Source organism: Phyllostomus discolor, chromosome 15 (assembly GCF_004126475.2).
Source record: "Phyllostomus discolor isolate MPI-MPIP mPhyDis1 chromosome 15, mPhyDis1.pri.v3, whole genome shotgun sequence".
In the NCBI taxonomy this organism is placed as follows: domain Eukaryota; kingdom Metazoa; phylum Chordata; class Mammalia; order Chiroptera; family Phyllostomidae; genus Phyllostomus; species Phyllostomus discolor.
The window spans coordinates 22,513,475-22,536,619 of record NC_040917.2 but is presented as its reverse complement, the minus strand read 5'-3'; the positions used below and the strand labels follow the sequence as shown (position 1 = coordinate 22,536,619).

At 42.2% G+C, this 23,145-nt stretch overlaps 1 protein-coding gene across 1 annotated transcript; it reads right to left on the bottom strand.

Moving 5' to 3' along the window:
- Nucleotides 1-6,090: 6,090 nt before the first annotated feature.
- On the bottom strand, nt 6,091-21,681 carry RGS21 (regulator of G protein signaling 21). Its single transcript, XM_028531398.2, has 3 exons — nt 21,517-21,681; nt 18,491-18,657; nt 6,091-6,663 (listed from the first exon to the last, which is right to left on the bottom strand). Exons 1-3 carry the CDS (start codon nt 21,644-21,646, stop codon nt 6,460-6,462), a joined length of 501 nt encoding a protein of 166 aa, XP_028387199.2. The 5' UTR covers nt 21,647-21,681; the 3' UTR covers nt 6,091-6,459.
- Between the last annotated feature and the right edge of the window lie 1,464 nt (nt 21,682-23,145).

The following is a 23,145-nucleotide window of genomic DNA, read 5'->3' as shown; positions in this document are numbered from 1 at the left end:
TGTGCTTTCTTCTCTGAATTCCTCTCTGAATCTTGTGTTTATTCTACTTCTGTGTCGCTGTTTATCTTAGTTTCTCCCCCCCCTGTCTTTTTTACCTGCTCAAAGGGCTGGTCCACGAGAACTAGGTCCATCACCCACAAGGGACGGGCGGGTGGAGGGGCGGAGGGGGCACCCAGGGCCTTTCCCTCCTCTCTCTGTCGTGGGCGATGTCTGGAGCAGGGACAGTCCCCTCCGAGCCCTCAGACACAGGCCTGCTGTGGGCCCAGCCTGGACCGGCCACCTTGCAACACGGTGCTCTGGAGCTCTGGGCCGTGGGGCACTTGGGGTCTCTGCGGCCTGCCCGCTCACACCCCTCCTCCGGGTGTGCCTCTGCCCCGGAGCAGTGGTGCCTTCCTGCTGATGCTGACCTGTGTTCTTCATCGTCCTTCCTCGCTGTTCTCTGCAGCTCACCCATCGCTTTTATGACAAACTCTGTGTCCAATGTCCTCCTAGTCACATACCCAGAGTGGCTTTTCTTTGTCCTATTGGGTGCTAATAAGTCTCTTGAAGTGATAAAATATCTTTTTCTTGGTACTTACTAGTCAGGATTTCTTCATTTTCCTTTACTCACTTCTCCTGGTTCTTCCCCCTTCTCCCTCGTTTCCTCCTTAACTGGTACCGTGTTGTGCAGACAGAACAGGCTACGGTCACTTCCACCCATCGTAGCAACGTGGGAGGCAGAGTCAGCTGAATTTCTTACTAAACATCTTAGTTGTCACAGTGTAAAAAAGGACGTGAGTAGTGTCTTTAAAAAGTAGTTCATCAGAGCTGTGACTTCGTGTATGTGTGTGCATGTGTATTTGCTCTCTGACAATTTATGGAAAATGTTTGCCAACCCCTGCTCTCGGCCAATGAGCCATGGCCTGGCTATTTACTATTGTCAGGATTCAGACTCGGCGAAGGTGGATGGCGACTTATGTAAGTCGGTAAGTTGCAAATGACCTTTGTCCATTGGAGAAGACATAGATTTATGTCTGGTAGACAAGATCCGTAATCTTAAAGAATATGGGTGCATTAAAAAAGAATTTAGGTGCATTACTCTCTAGAACATTAAGCAGTTCCATGTATAACTTTGTAATTTTATCTTCGTCAATTGGCAGCCAGTAGTTCAGTCTCTCTCGTTCTCTTTTGAGCAGGTTTCCTATCCAGCTGGTTTCCTTATTAATAAGTAAAATAATTGTGTCGCCAAGTGCTTATTTTACATTTGCACTTGAATCGTACTTTAAAATGTGAAGCTTTGGCGATAAACGAGCTGCCTCTCTTTTTCCAATTTAATTATCAGTTCTTTCACAGTTCTCATACCACGTGGGGTTGGACAGTTAGGTGTGGCTTTCCCTCTGTTGCTCATCTTCACAGTCATTCGAGAGACTCTCCAGACAGCACTGCAAGGAAAGGCCTCTCTGCATGATCCCACTCTCTCCGTGTTTAAACACACGCCTGAGGTCTGTGGTAGCGACTCCTTGTTGCTAGTGCTCACCTCCTGCCCACAGACTTGCATATTTGTTAAGACAGTGATTTTTTTTCCTTTTGCTTTGTGTACGTTGTATTTACATAAAGTTACTGCATGATCTCATTAAAGAACACACAGACGCAATCAGGGCAGGAAGACAGCTGACTCCGTGAGGGCCACACTGAACACCTCGATGACTCGGCACAGGTGAATCGGTCAAGATTCACGGTGCAGTGGAGCACAGGGCGAGGCAGCTGCTGCGGGCCGGCATGCTGGCCCTGATCCGGCCTCTGCTTGGGAACGCCCCGTTCTGAGGGTGCCCGCTCTGCACAGAAAGACCCTCTTGTCAAACGAGACCACCCTGTGGTGCCAAGACTGCTTCTAGCAAAGGTAAAATCCTACCCCCAAAATCTGTGAAACTGTCGGACAATAAACAATGCTTTAAATCAAATCTCTAGTAGATCAATTATACATTCAATATTTAAACCTCTTGAAGTGCTCTTGGTTTTTAATAATAGATTTTGAAATGATCCCATAAAAGATTCATGTTTATATATTAAACACTGCTTTGAATGATTAATTTTAAAATCTATTATTTCCCACTACATAATAGGAATTTCCTCTGTCCTTTCCTTTATAAGAAGTATAACCAGTCTTATGATTGTTGGATTCATGATTATGTCTTTGTGGTAAATATGACATATTTGGAAAGCATAACAAAAACAATAATTCAAAGTCATCATTCAGAAAAAATATTTGCATTTTTAAAGGCCTAAACTGATACTTTAAAAATAGGACATTTTAATTAAAACCCACATAAATAAAATAAATGAAAGACTATTTCATATACCTATGTTATGAAACCTTTAATTTTTTCTTATCAATGTTTAAAGAACCAGGGACTTATATTTTATTTCTAAGCCATCATCATCCACAAACTGAATGGTCCAAATATCACAACTTATTTTCCTAAATACACAGAGGGAATAAAAGTGTCAGAGCAAAGAAACCATATCATATTCGTAAGGAATTAACTGCTTCAAAATTTGTAAAAACATGTCAGTGAAATGATGTTTTATATGAGATGTCCAGGAGTAGTTAATTAAACAATCATCACCCAAGAAAAACTGTGAATTGAACAAAACAGTTGTCTTTTCTCAGAAATATGCAGAACTGACTTTAATCCAGATACAGCACAGGCATAAATATTCATGGCTAAACAATACCCTGATTAAACTTCTTTTTTCCTTCTAGACATCGATCCTGTTTTTGCATTTTAAACTAAACAAGGAGAAAACTTATGTGGTTTCTTAAAGAAATGAGGTCATTTAACAATGTTACTTTTCCACCTTCTGCTATACTTGGAAACACACCAATATCTGTTCATTTGTTTTTACAATTAATTGCGCACATGCGTTTTGTATTCAGACACGCAGCGCAAATACAGCCGTCACAGCAACCATTCCCGACGCTGCCCCAGTGAGCTGCGATGTCCAGTCCGAGCCAGCAGAGGGAGCAGCGCCGGCGACTCTTCCCGTTCCCAGGACAGCCCCCTGCTGCCTTGACGACGCGGCTCCTTTTTCACCAGCGTGGAAAAGTTCACGCAAACAATCGGCGTCACCGTGAACTGCACTGCACGGCTGTGTGGTTGGGAGTGGCTTGGTCAGCCCCACGTTAAATACACTCGGGGTGAAACTGTTAGGCATGTGGGGGTGAAGGTGGAGACAGCAATTTTGCACGGGAGATAAATGTGAAGGCCCATGATACTGAGATCAGATCGTTACTGTTTGTGAAGATAATTTTTTTTTAGGATGGATCTTTTTAGTTTCTCAGCGATGATTGAAACTGCTTATGTTAGAACAGAGCCTATACGGTTGGGAAGATTAGCTTATCAGCTTCCATGTAATCAAAAGGAAGGTCTGTCTGGTCCAAATTGTCAGTCCAGGGCTAACGGAATTAAATTTTTTTTTGAAATTCCAGGAAAGAAATCTGGACCGTTCTGCACAGATATGAGCCAGGATGCTACTATTGCTCAAAAGCCAAGGTGCTACGAAGCTTGTTAAAAAGGATATTGGAAAGGAAATAGAAAACATTTTCTTCTGCTTTTATTATATCAACCTATACCCTCATTAGCAATACTAACCACACACACAGCTGCTACACTGCACAAATCAGGAACTGTGGAGAAAAGTAACCCAGCGAAGATGAGGAGAATGAGTTTTATGTGTAGACCGACTAAAAAAAAAGTTGGGGAAAATAAAGTTGCCAGTCACCCATGTTTGTAATGCCCTAAAAATCTTAGATTTTTGCAATATAAGTAAAAAAATTTCTGTTGATTATATGTTGAGACCAAAATAGAGACTTTCTAGGTGAATGTAAGAAACTGTATTGGCATAAACTTACAGGAATCCGTACTCATTAGTGACGAATCTTCACTATTTGATATTCAAACAAATTTAAAAGAATTGTAGACAAATTCATGGATCATAGCTCGACAGTGGATTGTTAAAGAAGCTAAGATTCTTTTAGGAACATATTTAATTTTTTTAAGTCTGATCTAATGAAGGGCAAATATAAATTGTTTAAAAATATGCTCTGTATGAACCGTCAGCAAATGGGAGACACTGTGCTTGGGAAACTCTTCCTGTCATCTGAAGGTCGTACATATGTCAGTATCTTGTAATTTTATTACCATTTTACTGCATAGCTTCGGTTTTTATATAAACACTTCATTCCTTAAAGCTAATGCAGATATTTTCAGAAAATGGCATTACAGAATCATGAAATATTTAAATGCTTTACCAGGAATGTTAATGTTCTTAACTCATTCTTGCAAATTAATTCTTTTTTTATTTAGAAATCCCTTCCATAAAATAGTCATTAGTGATAGATGATAAAATAAAGTAACTTACCAAGCAAAAGAGGCATAAATAGAACCGCATGTGAATGACATCCATTTGATATTTTACCGGAAATTCTCACTACCAGGGACTCCCGACACTTAAAATTGGATTTACTCCCCAAACCCACAGTTGCTCTTTCCTGTCCTATTAAGTCGGAAAACCTGCCGTGATCGCTTGGGATGGGGGATGAGTTGAGGAGGTGAGGACCAAGTATCGCTATCTCAGCTCTTTGATTGGGGTCTTGGAGACGCCAGACACCATCTTTTTTCTCAGCAAACATTTGGCACCCGCTCTCTTTTCACCCACTGCCGCCCTCTCCTGCTCAAGGTGCTGCACCTTGGACTTGGGGCTTCCCGGGCACGGTTAGGAGAACCCTGAGAGGCAAGCGTGCCCGGCGCAGTGATACTGTGACAACACGGAGAAGGTTGCAAACTGGCTGGAAAGCGGCCATCCGAGTGGTCAGCGGAAGGACCGGGGCCTGGGCGTGTGGGGAGCGGTGTGCGTTGGGATTCCAGGCCTCGGTGCGGTCCCAGTGGGGAGCACCCTCCGTTCCCATGGGCACGAGCAGCTGGCACCGTGGGAAAAACACTTCCTAACCAGCTCTGCCGCTGGCCAGCAGGGTGACCTCGGGGAGTAACCCACTTCCCCTTGTTTTTAATTTATGAAAGGAAGGATGTGATTTTGAGTTCTAAGAGTCCTTCTATCTTCCGAAGCCTTTCTCATCTCTGGGGATAATTTTTGAATTTCCTATTTAAATAGAGACTACACTGAGTTTGGAACCTTCGGATTAAATGTTGGAAAGCATGTAGCTATTTCCCAGTAGGTGCACCATAAGGTGCACTGAGCACTTCACCATCAGTTTGCATTGTGCATTCGTTTAGAAAAAAATTTGCAAGTGTACAGGGAATATTCCATTTGCATGTGTTTCAGTGTTTAGTTTTGATGACAAAAGGGAGACAGAATTTTGGCTATCAAATAAATCACTGTAGAAACATAAAATACGTCGTTGTTTTTTCCTTCATTTTTTAATGTTCATATAGTCTGCAAAATACAGATATCGCTAAAGATAAATAAATCTGTGCAAATAAAATCAAAAGACAGGCAATCTGTTGAATCTCTATAGCTTCTCATATTGACATGACATTATTCATACTTATCACAGGATATATATATATATATATATACACACACACATACAGAAAGAAACTGGGAATTTCTCAAAATAAATGGATTTTATAATTTCTTTGAGATACTTAATTCCATACTTACTTGAGTACATGATGTTGCAATAATATTTATCTTATGGGACAATCGCCGCCATGCAGTTCATCATGTAGGAACTTGTCCCTGTTCCTTATTCATCCTCTTTCCTTTATATTCTTATCAATCTAAGAAAATCAGTCTCTCCGCCCTCAGAGCCTTTTCCCTACAAGGTTATGTGATGCCACTGAATCAAACCAAGTGATACATTTGGACAAAGCTTGATCAATGCTGTTATAATATTGCAATTTTTCTTTTTAATCGCAGAGCCATAGCCGTTTAGAAAACCACATTATTACCCAGCAGATCCTGATGGAAAAGAAAAAGTTTCATATACTCAGTGTGTTTGGCTCAGAATTTCTTTCTTTCTTTCCTTTGTTTTTGTATAGCAGTGAGGTTTGGAATAATGCAAAGGGTATTTAAAATCATGTTTATAATGCTAACCCACCTCCACTTGGTCACACAAAGACATATAATTCCCTGAATTTATAATGTCACAAGAATCCCACTTGTGGTTTGAGTGTATTTTATCTGTACAAGCTCCCTTTAAACTCCCCCAGGAGAAGATTTTTAACTACCTGCTACAAGAAAAAGTTCTAAACAAATGACTGAGCAATTTAGACGTCATACTTAAAATATTATTTTTCCATTGGAGTTAAAAAAAAGTTTTCTAAACCCTAAAAATCTTACATTGTGCTTTGTATGGAAAACAGTTTTGCCTTGTTGTGTAGGATTAAGAGATGTTCTGTCCAATCACTTGTTTTCCCCCAAATTGTCACCTGATTATTAGTTTGTCATTTACCTTCCTTACAAGAAAGGGAGCCATTTTCTATGATTTCCAACCTGTTTGCTGTTTACCAGTGTCTTATAGATCTCTGACTTTAGAAACCGCGGGAAGGAATCCTTGGCCATGAGGCTGTAGATTAACTTCTGAGCTTCGTCAAAGCATTTGAGAGTTGGCTCTGCAATGTTCTTTGAAATGTGGTCCCTGGTGCTGAAGTCAATGTTAATCTGTGGAAATGAGATTGCATATCATTAGATTAATTTGATTTAAAAAATGTGACTTATACAGATGGCAGATACACTTATTATTTGAATTTTTCCAGGTTGAGAGGTTTGGCGTTGACAGAGAACACAGGTAAAACCTTGCTTTGAGATTATTTAAAAAAATGGCAACGTGAAAAGGCAAACAAAACACATTATGATTTTAAATTTCTTTTCCTACCCCTCCCCCCCCCCGCAGTGCTTTTATCTTAATACCTAAAATGCACCTTCCAGAGGCAGAACAAGAACCAGAATTTACCAGGATGGCTTCCACCAGCCCAGTCTCATTCTCCACACCCCGCCCCCATGCTGGTTTTACTGTGTTGCTTTTAATCATAATTTGTATTTTTTTTTGAAAAAATGAAACAAATAACACCCTCCTCTCCACCAACCCCCATGCCTTCCACCGAATATACATGTACATACATGTACGTGTGTATGTCTGTGCGTGTCCCCTTGTCCCCGGACCACCCCGACACGCCGGCGTCCCCAGCAAGGTCTAAGAGAGGTCTGTCAGATCGGACACACCGTTCTCCAGCCCACGTGTGAAATGCCCCAGACGCCCTTGCGGCGAGACCCGTCCGACTCGGCACGCGTCCCAGGACGCGCGCTGAGAAGCAGGACAGTTCACACCCGGTCAGTCTGACTGCAACAGGGAGCCCTGCCGAGGCCCGTAGGGGAGGGGGATCTTAAACTTGAAAGCTCACCGAGGGCAGTGGCCGTGTCTGTCTTACGCGTCACTCTATGCTTTGGTAATCAGCTGGCTTATCGAACGCATAATCGGCAATCAGTAAGTATTGGCTGAATCGAAATAAAATGTCTTGGCAAAATGGGGGCGATTGTAAAAGTGCCGGGATCTGGGGCTCTGGTACAAGAAAGACTATACAGGGGTGGGCAAAAGTAGGTTCACAGTAATGATAAATAATGCAAAGACTAAGTAAATAAATAATACAAATGTAAACTCTCTGCCTCACGTGCTCACCGCCGTAAACCCACTTTTGCCCGCCCCTGTAAACGACAATTTATATTCATCGAACCGAAGCTGAAAGGCAGGCAGGCCTGCCACCAAATCCACCACTTCCTTGCTGCTCACACGCGCGAAGCGAGCTCTGTAATTCCCTTTGATTTTTGGTTCCCGCGGTGTAAGTGGGGACAGTCATTGCATCTATCTGGGAGAGTTTTAAGGACTAGACGAGATAAGGGACATTACAATATTTTGATACGACTTTAGGAAGAAGAAAAGAAGAAAAAATTCCTGTAAAAAGCATCATCAAGCTCAGTGGATTGAGCGTGGGCCACAAACCAAAGTGTCCCAGGTTCGATTCCCAGTCAGGGCACATGCCTAGGTTGCAGGCCATGACCCCCAGCAACCGCACATTGATGTTTCTCTCTCGCTATCTCCCTCCCTTCCCTCTCTAAAAATAAATAAATAAAATTTAAATAAATAAATAAATAAAATCGCCCTTTAAAAATAAAGCACCATCAAAAGGCCTCTCTTTGCTCACAGGTGTTTGCTTTCTCTAGGGGTTCCGGCCGCTCCCAGAACGCATCTGCGGTTTTCGTGTCTGGCGCGTGCCCTGCGGTCCTCCCTGCGAGCTCCAGGTCGGGTGCTGCGGCTCCCTCGAAGGCCTCGACACCCGGAACCGGTTTCCGCTTCTCCGTGTGTGCAGGAGGGAGGGTGCTGCCCAGCAGAGGAGAGACTTCGGGAGAGTCGTCCGCACTGTGCTCCGACCGGTGACCTGGAGGAAGGGGTTCAGCGTCTCCGAGCTCCGCTTCCTCACCCCGAAGGTGCGAAGGTGCGTGGTCCCTGACTCAGTTGCTGTGAAGGGAGATGGTCCCTCCACTTGCTGATTCCGCGGATGTTTCTGAGTGCCTGCTCTATGCCGAATTGTGCTCTCTTTGGGGGAGACAATCGATACCTAAAGCAGCCGTTTTATTTTAGATTTGAACTTGAACAAGGAGAGGAAGCCAGTCCTCCCAGCATCTGGGGGAAAGGGTTTCCGGTGGAAGAAAAACAGCATGTGCGGAGTCTTGGATGCGAGAAGGAATGCGTGGCGTCCCGAGCACCCACCACTGCTGCGTGGCCGAGTGTGGGGTGTGAGCAATACGGAGTGTCGGGGGGCGAGGTTGGCAGTGGAGGCACAGGCCAGGCCCGTGGGGCCGAGGGGCCCGGTGAGCAGCGTTCGCTTTTCTGCCAGGGGCAGCGGCCGGCGCCCCGGAGCTGAGCAAGAGGCAGCACGCTCGCTAATGGGTCAGGACCGAGCGCAGATCCTTCTCTGACATCTTATCATGCAAATATATAACATACTTCTATATTACCTGTGTATGTATATACTTTTTCCTCATTCATCTTTTATTTTTTAATGACACAGTGCTCGTTCTCATTCTCACTCCTGTCTCTCCACTTTTGTTTTATCCTGCATCTCGTTCCTAAAACTACGGAATCTACATCTTACTCGTTACCTCTTCTTACAATGAACACCATACTGTATCAGTTTCACCAAAGTATCGCTTTCATCGTATAAGTATTCAGCTGAAAACCTATTAATTTTATAACATAAATGTAACGTTCATGCCCTGGCATTTGGGCTTCCTCACACCTGGCGTCTCCTGCTTGGTCTGGTGGTAGCTGGGTGAAGTGGGCACCCACAACCCTCATTTACGCCGTTTCACCGTCTGAAAACCCCCTTTCCCCACAGTTTTATTCTGTACAGATTTTCCTTGTCTCATGATTTAACTTAAGTTGCATATCCTCCCAGAAGCTTTCTTTCCTTCATCGCGGAAGGAAAATCACTAGTTTCCTTATCATTATACGTTATTTTAGTTTAAAAATCTTAAGAAATTTGATTTCTTGCTTAAATAGATTTGGGTCCAAAGGCTGCAGTTAATGGTAAGTATTCAATCTGATTATCAGCAAAAAAAGATGTGTCAGTTCCCTAGAAAGGGAATTCAAAATAGTTCATAATGTGGAATTAACCTGTCTTTTATCTGCTGTCTTTTCCCTGTTTCTTGCACTAATTCCTTTTTTCCTCTACATGTCCTTCAAAATTCGAGCAAAGCAGAGATGCATTCTCCAACTGCTGTTCCAAGTTTTCCTCCCCTAGATTTTTTTTCCGGTGACTCTGTCTTCTCCTATGGCAAAATATGTGAACAATGGCATTGCATCCAAAATAATCATAAGGATATTTAAAGATGATTATTTGAACTGTAAAAACTAATAATATTTGTGGAGTATTAGTACTGATGAGCTACGTCTTTATATGACTACTTTATATCATACACACAACTATAAAATGAATTGTACTGTTATCCCTATATTGCTGGGGAGAAATGCTAACACGTGTGTGAAGATGTTGGTAGTTTATTTGTGGTCATTCCTAGAATGAATTCATTTAGAGTATTTTTTGAATGGGAGCTTAGAAATTGTGTAAGTATCTGAAGACATAAAGGTGATTAAGAAGAAAAGTCAATCAGAAGGACAGATTTTCGAAGAAGGGGTCCAAAGGATAGCATGTGCTTTCTGAGGGAAATGAGATTTTAAGCTGACCTTCACAGTATTGTTACATATATAGAGAAGATTAAAGAGAAAATGTGTGTGTGCATGGGGATGTGTGCTGGGCTGGAGAGGCACGGGGGTGTCAGGTCCCACAGGCCTTAGAGCAGGATGGATGAGACTTGTGGTTGCCTGTTTATGAGCTAGGACAAGGAACAGAATCTTTAACAGTGACTGCCTTTTAGAACTGCCCTGGTGGGTGTGGCTCAGAGAATGGAATACCGGCCTGTGAAGTGAAAGGTTGCCAGTTCGATTCCCAGTCAGGGCACACTCCTGGGTTGTGGGACAGGTCCCCAGTTGGGGGCATGTGAGAGGCAGCTGATAGATTTTCTCTCGCAACATCAAGGTTCGCTCTCTCCGTTTCTCCCTCTCTTGCTCCTTTCCCTCTAAACTATAATAAATAAACAATTTTAGAATAATGTCAAACTGCTACTGAGAAAGAAACGAAAGAAAAGACGGGAGGTGGAGAGGGAGGGAAAAGAAGAAGAAAAAAGAAAGAAAGAAAGAAAGAAAGAAAGAAGAAAGAAAGAGGAAGAAGGAGAGAATAAGAAAGAAAAGAAATAAATGAAGGAAGTGCTAAATAATGGCGGTAGTAAGAAAGAGAGCGAGTCCAAATAAAGCAAGAAGAAGAGAGCAGCCAAGAAGAAGAAGAAAGAAAGAAAGAAAGAAAGAAAGAAAGAGAAAAGAGAAAGCCTGTGCAGAATGAGATGGCCGAGAGTCCTGATGGATTGGCTCTGGGGTATAAACAAGAGAGAGAATCAAGGCTGACTCCCATGTGTTTAGCCAGAGCAATGAGAAGAACAGAGTTTCCTTGCAGTGAGAGGGAGAGACTTGCGTAGAACCTGAGGCAGGAACTCGGGACTGAGCCTTGAACCTGAGAACTCGGAGATGCCCTTTAAAGCTGTGGGGCTGAAGGAGATCCCAGGAGAGTGACGGCAAGCAGGACACAGAGGAGGGCGGCCTCCCTCAGGATGGGGCGAGTTGGGGTGTGAGCTGCAACAGCAAACAAAGTGGTTACAGAGCTGTCAGCGGGAGAAGACAAAACGAAGTGCCAGAAGCCAGTTGAAGACAGCGTTTCAGCTAAGAGAGTGATGGGTTTTGCTGAATGCTCCCGAGAAGTCAGTGTAAGTGACGTTTCAGGATGGGCCACCAATAGTGCTGTGGTCTTTTCTCCCTGACCTTTCTGAAATTTCACTGTTAGGAAAACATAAAAATATTAGTCCTAATATATACTTGGACACATAAGTTCCTTTACTAGAATTACTCTTGGGGCATGTCTGCAAGCTTCACCTCTAACTGTACTCATCTCCAGTTTGGTTTTTGGTGGGCTTCTACCAGACGATAGAAATGGGTACATTTCTATCTCAGAGACTAGACAGAGGTGATGCTGAGCTTGGAAAGCAAGGGAGGCGGGGCCTCACTAGGAGGTGACCTTCAGAGACGCAGACTTCCCACCTGTCTGACCTTAAGGAAGCCCTGAGCTGTTGAAAGTCACCCAGAAGCTCAGATTTTGCTGAGCATCTCAAACTCGTGTGGGCTGGACAGTTTATCCCTTGACGACAGACACAGAGTCCTATCAATATTATTTACTGATAGGAGTAAGTGCCTGCATTTTGCTTGCATGAATGCTCTTTAGTTTCAAAGACTCAGAGAAATGAAATATTCTAATACCTTACTTTTCCAAAGGTCACACAGTATCTTAGATTCCGAGACGCCACACTGCCAATCTCCGCAAACGAGACTCGGGGTGTGATTGTTACGGAAGGGTGGCCTAGTGTCATCACAACCATTTAGAGGCTTTTCAGTCTTGTCGCCGTTGCGGAGGCCTCGATACAGCAGACACTGACAGCCCCCCCTCCCCGCCCCCCCGAAAATGACTGCCTTCTGACTGTTGCTTCTGGTCGTGGTTGAAAAACCATTTTGTTGTCAAGAACCAGGATATTTTTAATCCTCGCATGATTTTGTTAACTGCAAGTAACTCGTACCAGAGTCCAGTGGTTTTAAATTCTTTTGGCTGTCAACAAATTATTTTTTGCAGGGAGAACACATTTCAATGTGTTCCTTCTGGCTTTCCTATGACCCCAAGCTGCGCTTTATATATTTTTACATAATTTGAATAAAACGTTTTCAATTCAAACTTAGGTAGCCATCCTCATTTAGAAGGTAGAGTGTAACAGGAGATTCATTCCCCAAAAGGTATGAGCTTACATATGGAAAACCTCCTACTAAAATGGGCCAGGCAGCCTGTTAGCCCTCATGCACAGCAGAGCTCAAGAATCAGTATTCAAATTAAAGCTACCTATAATCACACTGTGGTGACATAATTCTATTTAATCACCACGAACACCTCTAGTCTTACTTCACTTTTGGCATCATTAAAGGCGCACTTGTATCTCGGAATATATTCTCGAGGGTGGCTTTCACGTTGAGAACGGCAAGCTCTGTAGCATCTAGAATTCCGTCCGTGCACAGGACTGAATGAATCCTCTTGTTATTGATGATGTTAAAGACAGAAATAAATGATGTGCAGTGCCAACACCCTCTGACGGGCAAGAGAATGAAAGAGACCCGAACATATGCAATCACAATGCACGACACCGCCGTGTATAGGAACTGCCAAACATAGATGTCCCTAAGCAAACGCTTCCTCCTAGAGAAAGTGAAAGGGAGGGAGGCTGACTGGGCCCCTCCCCCAGCCCAGTGCACTCCTCCGTGAGTAGTTCAAGCGGCACCGGGCGTGTGGCCTTTAGGAAAAGCACCTGGGCATTTCATTTTTGAGTTGAAATGCAGCAATCAGTTTTTCCGGGGGTCGAGGTGATACTGCAAATGATTAGGAAGAAATACTTCCGCCGTATCCGAATCTGGGCTCCGTAGTTGCAGACCTTGTACAAATGAGAGAGAATGTGAGAAGAGAAAGAAGGGCTTCTGATGGAGAGGAAGACAGACGCCACGTGACGAGATCCCTTGAGGCTGCTGCCCTCAGCTTCACCATCAAGGCTCGCAGGCTGCATCACGGACATTTAAATTAACGTAGGTAGCAGATCAGAGGCAGGAATCGGAAACCCAGCAGCCTGGGCTGTACACCTCTTTCCTCTTGGTCCGATCCGTGCATCCTAATGACTTCAGGGCTCATCGTTTCATCTCCAAGGCTCCGTGCGTTTTTCACGTGTACAGTGGGGGTGATGGGGTAACAGCTCTTTGAGATGGTGAACGTGGTGCTCGAGGGAGGTGGCGGTCCGTGGACTGTGCAGATGCTGCTTACAGATTTTTCCCGGCTTTCCTGCCTCGGTTTGCTCTCTGAGACACGCAGCTTCTTCTCCCTGGCCCAGCCTTCTAGGTACTGGCTGGTCCTTCGCTGGACTCTTCTTCCTCTCCTCCTCTGCCCTTCCCTCCTCCTCCCGTCTTGTCCCCCACGTCACCTGCATGTCCCTGTCACAACACTCACCAAAGTTCATTGTGGTGGTTTTTTAACAGGGGTCTTCTACCAGCATGGTTAGCTATACCTATTCAGGGATTCTGACCGTCTTTTTTCTTAGCTGCACCAGCATTGTGCCTGACATATGTAATGAGCGCTTGACTGTTGATTGGTGTACCAAAACTTAGGAAGTTGATTTAACAAAGCAAACGTTATATTGCGGAAGGGTTCTGTCGGTGGTGGGCACCGTTGACAAGCAGCAAACCTTGGGGCAAGACTGAGACTTAAAATAACATTAACACTAAAACTAGGAAAGTGGCACCTAAAACGCAAAGAAAACTGAAATGTGAGCATAAAGTGGAGAATGGCCCTGGCTGGCGTAGCTCAGTGGATTGAGCACGGGCTGCGAACCAAAGCATCGCAGGTTCAATTCCCAGTCAGGGCACATGCCTGGGTTGCAGGCCACGGCCCCCAGCAACCACACATTGATGTTTCTCTCTCTCTCTCTCTCTCTCTTTCACCCTGCCTTCCCTCTCTAAAAATAAATAAATAAAATCTTTTAAAAAAAGTGGAGAATGCAAAACCGGAAATACAGTAATATCAGGAAATGCTTCTAGATGCTCTTTCTCATGGGCTTCCCGCACCCAGTAATCCTATGTAGTCCCTCAAGACTCGCTTTAAAATGAACCTCATTTAAAATAAGGACTTTATCTCAACATGCAGTCTCACAACTATTCAATCATATTCTTCCAGGTATAATGCAAACAATTTCATCCATTCTTTTTTTTACACCTGATCCTTAGCTATTTTTCCCTAGTTCCACAAATTCTATTTTTTAATCCAACTTGTTTGAGTGTTTCTTTTGAGCTAAACTACAGTCTCAGCCTATTTTATTTGCTTGCATTTGCTCACTGAGCAACCTCGTTCACACAATCCATTGTGTTTATGTTTATCACCCATCCTCCGGAGCTTCCGGTCCATGGGGGGGGGGCTTTATCTCATGAGGAGGTGAACAGTGGGTGCGGAATAAGCATTTACTGATGTGAAATGAAATGCGAGCCAAGAAATAATATTACACGGCATTAAGAATAAATGCAAAAACCCAGGTTCAGATGTCAAACAAGTCGTGTGCACACCTACTGAGCTATCTGCTTCTTTATGACTACAGTTTCTTGTTTTGTGACTTAGGGAGTCTTTGCGTTTATTAAATGCATTTAGTAAATAGATTTAAGAATTAATTATTTTTGGACTGCCAATGTCTCTGTTCCTGGATTGGTGCTAATAAGCGGTTGAATTTAGACACTGCGTTACACTGCGGTGTGATTGTTCCAGCATGTTCTAGCCCCACAGAAGGACAATGTGCATAGGTGATTTTCTCTTTGATCATATTTTTTCAGTGTGAAGAAACAATGATTTAAAACATGTCAGTGTCTCAGCTTAACAAAAAATACTTTAAGTTTTTTGGATGTTTACATTTTCTTAAAACCAAATAATACATCTTTTACTTTTTTGAATTTTATGAAATTAGTGGTTCACATTGAAGGGATAATATAAATACAAGTTGAATAATTTTTTCTTTGTCATTCACAAGTTCCTCCTGTGTGCAATGTAGAGACACTTTAAACATACATTTCATGTCTAATAATATTCAAATCACTTAGTCAAAATACCTGGCTCTCACCTATATTTTTCCTGCAGTATTTTCTTTGGAAACTATCTATGTACAATCCATTTAATGAGGAGCTGTTTTTGTCTGAAGAGAGTGATTTTTATACTTTAACATGCTGTTTAATGTGTTCTTGTATATGCATTTTTCAGGTCTTTTAGAGTTGCTTGTTCTTCAAACATTCTTAGAAATTAGATAACGGTTGTTTTCAGGTTGACTCAGTAGCACTTACAGCGGCTTGTTTAAAGACACAAAGGGCTTAACGTTTGTTTAAAAGTGTTCTGCGTGAGGCAGACATGTGATCTCACTACGTTATTCTCGTCTCTTCTGTGGGGCTGTTACATGCTCTTTTTAAACTAATGCACTTTTATAGGAGGAAACTGAGGCTCCGAGAAAAGCAATAGCTTGTGCAAGATGACAGGATTTGACTCCAGGTCTAGGCATCACCGAACTTTAGGCTTTCCAGCCTCACACTAACTCCCTGTTGGGGCAGAAACCGGAGAGGGGGGTCACACGGTGAGGAGGGAGAAGGCACCAAGTCCAGCTGCAGGTCCCTCACCTAGTAGAGGCCCGAGTGTTCAGTTTGTATTTGTGTTCAGTCTACGCCCGTTTGAAGGGGAAACTGAGAACCGTGGCGATGTCAGCTGGTAGATAAGGGTCATTTAGTAAGTTTACTGCAGTCCCATTGTGACTGGTCTAATTGGATCAATTAAAAATTGTCAAGCCATGCTAGCAGTTTTATAGATGATGGAATAAAGACAGAAGGAGTTAAAAAGAAAATAAATGGGACGTAATAGGCATCTTGATAACATGACCTTGTCATTGTTCTTTAGGTGTTTCTAGCAGGGAAATTGGTTATAATTTTGATTCTTTATAAGAGTCAGTTAGATGACTATAATTGAATATAGAAAAATGGAGACTATTCTCATAGGGGTCTCATTCTTGAATTTGTTTTCTACTTATGAAAATCATATTTTCCACCTTCCACATCAAATATATTACCTTGTCTTGTTAAGTCTGCCTACTAGGTAAATAGAGAATACTTCCCACCCTCCTTATCTTCACTGCTACCCATCGGACCTCACGTGCTCTCCTCATTGAAGCAATATCAAAATACGTGTAATTTCTGGAAAACACTAGAAAACTTTGTATCTCCCTGCTATACCACCATGACCCCCGGCTGAAATATTCTTCTTTATTTACTTGCTTAATGAATATTCCTTATTTTAACTGACATACCTTGCAAATGTGAGCCACTCCATAAATCTATCTCTTAACTCTCAGATAGAGTTAAGTCACCTTCGCACTGTGCTAATAGTAAACTGTGGTTTTGCTTACTATGTATTGACTGGTTTTATTATATACAGGTCAATCTCTCTTCCTACTCTGTTACTTCATTGTGGGAACAGCCACTTAAGAAGTCTGTTCAATGAATCAGCATACTAATAGTTGCATTATAGTTAACATGTAATTGATGGGCTATAGAGAAATACTTTGATAACTGCAACTGATGTATAATATAAGAGGCAAATGCCCTTTAGTAATTTAAATTGGAAACAGTTAATGGCAAATAATGGAAAAGATAATGACTATTTTGAATATACATATTCAAAACACATATATATGTGTGTGTATATATACATGCACACTTCTTTATTTTCAATTAATTTTGTCATATTTAATACTAACACACTTTAGGCACTTTAAGAAGACAATATAATCTATTGCCTGAAAAGCAGCCATAAATCTAGTTATATTTTGTTTAGTCTACATAATGTTTGAGAATGTTATTCTAAAACAATCACTGTTAATTAGATGGATTCATAAAAACGAGAAAAAAAATCTGGCTTTCAAACCAATGTCACTATAAATAGAATCTCTGTAGAGTTGATTTCAGAGCCTTTTAGGGAATGACACATTAATCAACTTGATAAATCTTATATACTATATTTTAAGATTTTTGGAATTATTTATTGATTCTTTAGATGGTGACTGGGAAATGAATGTTGAAATAGATCCACAGGAGGTGAATTTCTGTTCTTTTCACCCTGCAAATTCCAGGCAGCGCTCCAGTGGTTCATATTTCTGGTGTGTCGTGCTGGGCCATTATGTGCGGTGGTAATTAATGGCCATCTAAAGCTTGAACTACTGATAGGGCAGGTTTATGCCCTGGATGTTCCTGAAAGTGTTTGCATTTCATCTTTTTTTTTTTTGGTCCCCATAAGTACAACGACCCATCTTACACAGCGAGTCCTGATTTTAGGTCAGAAAATATGGCAACTGTCACTCGCAACGATATTGGCATTGCACTTCCGGAAAGATGACTTGAACTTGTGGTCTAATCTAAGTCTCTATTTGCTACTCATGCATGAAAGTATGTTCAGTGAGGAATCAACGCGGTTTTACAATATAAATGCTTACACTTTCAAGTTAAATATTAGAGGGGCATGTAGAGATGATGGTGGTTTTAGTTCTGGAGATTAAATAAAACAAAAATGTGATGTCACACACAGCGCTTCTGGGGGGCTGTTGTCAGCGTCACTTGAGACTGCTTTCTAAGGCCATTCTTCCCTTTTCTGGTGCTAAAGCAGCGCTTCCCACCTCTGGCTCCTGTTCCCCATCAAAGAAACGCAGGTCGACAACACCTTCTTTCGGAAGGTAAGACATTATTACCGGCCACACTGGGGAACCTCCAAGATATTAAAAATGAAGAATTTATAATGTTGGCTAGGAGTTATTTTTTTCTCCCCCCATACTATTTTTAATTAAAAAATTTTTTATTCCAAAATTCGATTCCACATTGCCTTCCATGTTTTCGAAAAGGAAAGACAAAAGCGGGCTTGAAATACAAGAGCCTGTTGAAGTCTCGCTTCTGTAGGGCTGGCGTCAGAGCTGCTTAACTGGAGAGAAAGAAGGAGTAGACGCTATTTCCCTGGGGCCTGGATGCTGCGCTAAGGACACAGGAGCAGGACTGAGAAATACTTGCTGAATCAGTGGAGGACGGCGGATCCTCTTCAGAACTCCTATCGGAGTTTACAGACGTTTTCTATTTGAATGCATCGTGGTGATGTGATTTCCCTTTAGATGGATTTAGTGTCTTTTAATTGGGAGCAGATTTGCTAAGGGATGAATATTCATGATGTTGGAATAGTTTACTCACCTCTTTAGGGGCATCGGCCTCAATGAATTCAGAATAAATCATCTTGGCTTTGGAAGCAATTTTTTCCGCACTCTCTGTTTTCTTGAAGTCCTCACAGGCAAGCCAGAACTCAACATTTTCTTCACTAAATTCTGATTTTAGAAATGTTCGGAAGGCGTCTAGACCAGCTATAAAACATATAAGAAAAACTTTGTATACCGCATAGCTCGGTAATATGACCAAAGTCAGTACAGTGTATGGTGTGAGCATTTATTGAGTATTCAGTGGCAACTGCTTATCGCCCCTCTAAATGTAACATTTATTTGTTTTAATTTTTAACGTGAAAAGCCTTATTTGAATCAGTCATCATAAACATAAAAGATTGTCTCTTTGACTCTACAATTAGCTCCATTAGCAAAGAAAGCCTGTGCTTTTGCTCTTCACATCTGGGAAGCTGAGGAGTTGTGTTTAGGGGGGTCTTAATGTAAGTTGCTCCACAGGGAGCCCATGGATGGCTCTGCCTTGGGGACCCGCGGCCCGGGGCCCAGGCCCAGGTAACGATGGTACTGGTTTAGAGTAGGAATATCTTGGTTGTTAGTAGTCGTTGAAAAAACACAGTATTATGCTGTGAAGTTAGACTGTGTTACTTTGGGTTTATTAAAACAGAGGAGGAGGACCTGGCCAACTGTAATCTCTAAATATGGAAAGTAATTGTTAAGATATTTGCTGTGAATGCTTCTCCCCATTATATATTGTTGGGTGGATTCACATAGATTTAACAAATTTTAAAATTGTTTTAAAAAAAGAAAGTTGAAATAACGAGCCATTGCGAAAGGTTATTGGGTACCAATTAAAATTCTCAGTAGGGACGTTGGAGTGTGGACGTCATTAGTAGTGAGCGCTGCAACAATGCAATTAGCTGCATGCTTCTGGAACGTAAAGCTGTGTCCAGGAAGGGTTCGTGACACAGATTTGGGTTATAAAAATCCTACTAATAGCCCTTAATTAAAATTTCCTGAGTGGGCCCAAACAAGGATGAATGTGAGGGTTCTAAACAGAAGTTACGATAAAATATGTTTCATATAGAGGATAAAGCATACTTTAATGATACTGAAAGAATATTTTTGATTCACGGAGGCATACAAAGCTTTTTCCCCGGATGAGGATTCCCTGGGTACATCCCAGGAAGATGGGAAGTTAGAGATCAAGAGGCAATGACTGTTTCTTCCCGTCCTGCAGCTCCAGTGAAGGGCCGTTCTGCACTCACGATTATCATCATCTTAGGACACCATGGGACGGAATAAAGAGCTCAAACTGCAGTAGCCATCTCTGTCTGGGACACTCTAGTTATTGAATTATTTCTCTATTCTGTACACACAATTCGAATGTTCCAAAGATGTACTGTGAATCTGGTACTCCGTAATGGGCCTGCTACATGCAGTTGAAGTCTGACCCCCTGAGGCACGCTCTGCAGGGTGGAGTGGCTGTTGGATAGATCCGACCGTGCTGACACAGGAAAGGGTTAGGACCTGTCAGTGTGACCCACTGCAATGCCCGTGCCCAGTGCACACAGAGCGCACCCTCACGTCCACAGAACAATTAGATACTCTGGTGAGTCACTGAATTGTGAAGAGCATTAAAGACATGTAAGCTCTCTCTCTGGTGTTACAAAATACAAGAATCACGCAGCCGTTTGGATGAATCTGTGCCTTTTCTGCACTGTATGGGCATGAAATATCAGTTCCGGGGGAGGTGCCTGTGCAGGCTCCGCCCTGGTCTCAAAGCCTCCGTGGCTGTCTGGGCTGGGGTGCTGCCCCCTGCCCTGGACCCAGCAAAGTCACCTGGGCGGGCAGACCCCCTGCTCTCAGCCAACCCTGTCTGTCCCACTGGTTATATGTTTAGGGGGGAAAAAAGAAAACAAATCATGCCATTCTAAACTTGCAAAAATGCAATTCCGTATTCAGGGGGTCTTTCTTCTCTGACCTTAGTTGAATTCTAGGACTAATGTGAATTATTTTATGTCTGTGTTTTGGAGAGAGATTAGTTATTTATGAGTGATAAAATCAGAGTATTTCATCAATTCAGTATAACTCTACGTAAGAATAAATAGCCATGAAGAATTTATTCAGTTTGTCATGTGGTAAACTTTTCTAAAATTCTGGTATTTACTTTGTGAGTTTAAAATGGAGATGACATTTGATTAGTTCAAACAGTATAACATTTTTTTAGATTAAAAAAATTTTTTTTTAGAGAGGGAAGGGGGGAGAGAGAGAGATAAACATCAGTGTGTGATTGCTGGGGGCCATGGCCTGCAACTAGGCATGTGCCCTGACTGGGAATTGAACCTGCGATGCCTGGTTTGCAGCCTGTGCTCAATCCACTGAGCTATGCCAGCCAGGGCTAGTTCAAACAGTATAACATTTTAAGCATGTTCTGTATATGTCTCTCTAGTGTCATTTCCACCCCGTCCCATTTAAGGTAGAACTGCTGTAAAGCAGAATGCTTTATCACAGAAAGTTCTAGTAACTTTTTCTAGTGACCCTTTTGTATCATCTGGGAGATTTTATTTATAATTAGCCAAAATTAGTTTATTGAGCTATCATATATAAATACACATCAACTTGTGCACATTACTATACATATACATTAAATAGGGTTTTGCATTTGCTAAAAATAAGAACAGCTCATTTGAAATAAATACTTTATAAACTTTATTCTGGCCTACCAGACATGAAAAACCAGTGATTTTTCTAAATTTTCAACTTTTCAGTAGTTTGTGTGTTTCTTTCAACGTGTAACTAAACTAGTCATTATACACAGCAAATGGTAATGAGTCTAGGAAATGACGAATTCCTCACTTGCTTTCTCTTTTAGTGTTTGGAGTTTCTATAACCTTGTTTTATTCTTGGCCCAACCTAATTCCGTTTAGACTCTGGGCCTGTGTACATTTGCGTGACTGTGGAGAGCCTTACACTTCAAATATTGATCGAAGTCATACTATAAAATATGTATTTCAGTTTCGGGACCTGTTCTTAGCTGGTTCTTACCTTGGTTGGTTAAAACCGTGTCCATGTTCTCCGACCACGCCACTGCGTCTGTTGCTGGTGACCTGTAGAAACAACATCTACCCTTGACAATAGCATTGTGATCTTTCTCTTCTGTAACCCATTGTAACATCTGAGGTGGGTGTATTTGTTGAGTCACATCATTTAAATGAGCTTTGCACCATTAATCAAACTGCAGAAGATGAACCAGAATTATAGAGGGTGGGTAAAAGTAGGCTTGCGGTTCTGAAGATGTGAAACACAGGTTTTATTTTCACATTATTATTTGCTAATTGTGTTGTTTTCCACACAAACAACTGTAAACCTACTTTGGCTCCACCCTGGATAATGTTTTTCCACAGTGGACAGCAGTTCAACACAAAGTAGGATGTAATTTGTCATCAGCAAGTTGTTTATTAATCTATCTGACAGTGCTAATAATATTTGCAAACTCTTGAATTGTGATAAAGGCACAAGAGATGTTGCTTGTGGTTCTGTGAGGCATAGTACATTTCTTCTCAATTATAAATATGTTCATTGCTAAGTTATGAGGCATTTTTCTATCCTGTCCCTGAAAAGTGACCACAATAACACTAGGATGTATGAACTATTTTCCAAGTTTTCACAATATAGGACACTATCTGCTTCATAATGATGCATCTCAAAAAAGTTTTAAAAACATTTTAAATGAGGATTTGGTAATATGTGATGATCTTTGGGGGAGTCTTTCCCCCCACTCTGAGGCGACCTTTGGTTCTCCTTAGACTGGCAGGCTTCTAGTTGTGCACTGACTTATTTAAATTCAGAAATCCGTCAGGACAGAGTCGTATCTTCTGCAACGCAGTGAAAAAATTTATAGACTCAAGCCTTCTGAAGAAGGTGTACTTTTGGGGATGTGATGTAGAAATAATAAATCAGGTTTAAGATACGAACTTTGTGAGATGGCAAATATATCATGAATCATTCTTCTTAACAAAAAAAAATATCCTGGTGAAATAAGCCCCATCCATAGAAAACAGCCGCTACGCTAAATAAATAAATAGATAAGTAAATAGATAAATGAATAAATCTTGGGTTATGTAGCTATGGTGTGCACATGACTTAGTTATGGGAAGGGATGGTTAATTGAAGGTTTCTATGAAAACGATTGATGATAAAATAGAGTCTTATACTTGGTCATTCTTATATTTTACATTTGCATGTCAAGGCGACTAATCTTAGATGTGCAGGTGGGAAGCATCTCCCAGCTTTTCTGCTCCGTTGCTTGCTGCAGCGAGCGGCGGCGGCGGCGGCGGCGGTGGAGTCACTGGCTGCACTCCCTGCTGCGGCGCTGGCTGCGGCCGGTTCTCCGGTGGCGGGGGCGCGGGCGTTCTCGGAGCAGGCCCGTCGCAGGGCTTCGGGACGAGTTGCTGTCCTCCATCGCTCACGTTTTCCTCTCACGTTTTCTTCCCCGTGGGGGGTGGGGAAGCTGACTTTCCTTCCTCCCTCGATTTTCTGAGTCTTGGGGACACGGGCTTTTCTGCGAAACCGTTTTTGAAATAGTGGTTTCATGCCGATGGGCGTTTTAGGTCATTTGAGCCGTTCAATGTTCATCTTTCACAATCGGAGACGGGGACCCAGCTGCAGATCTAG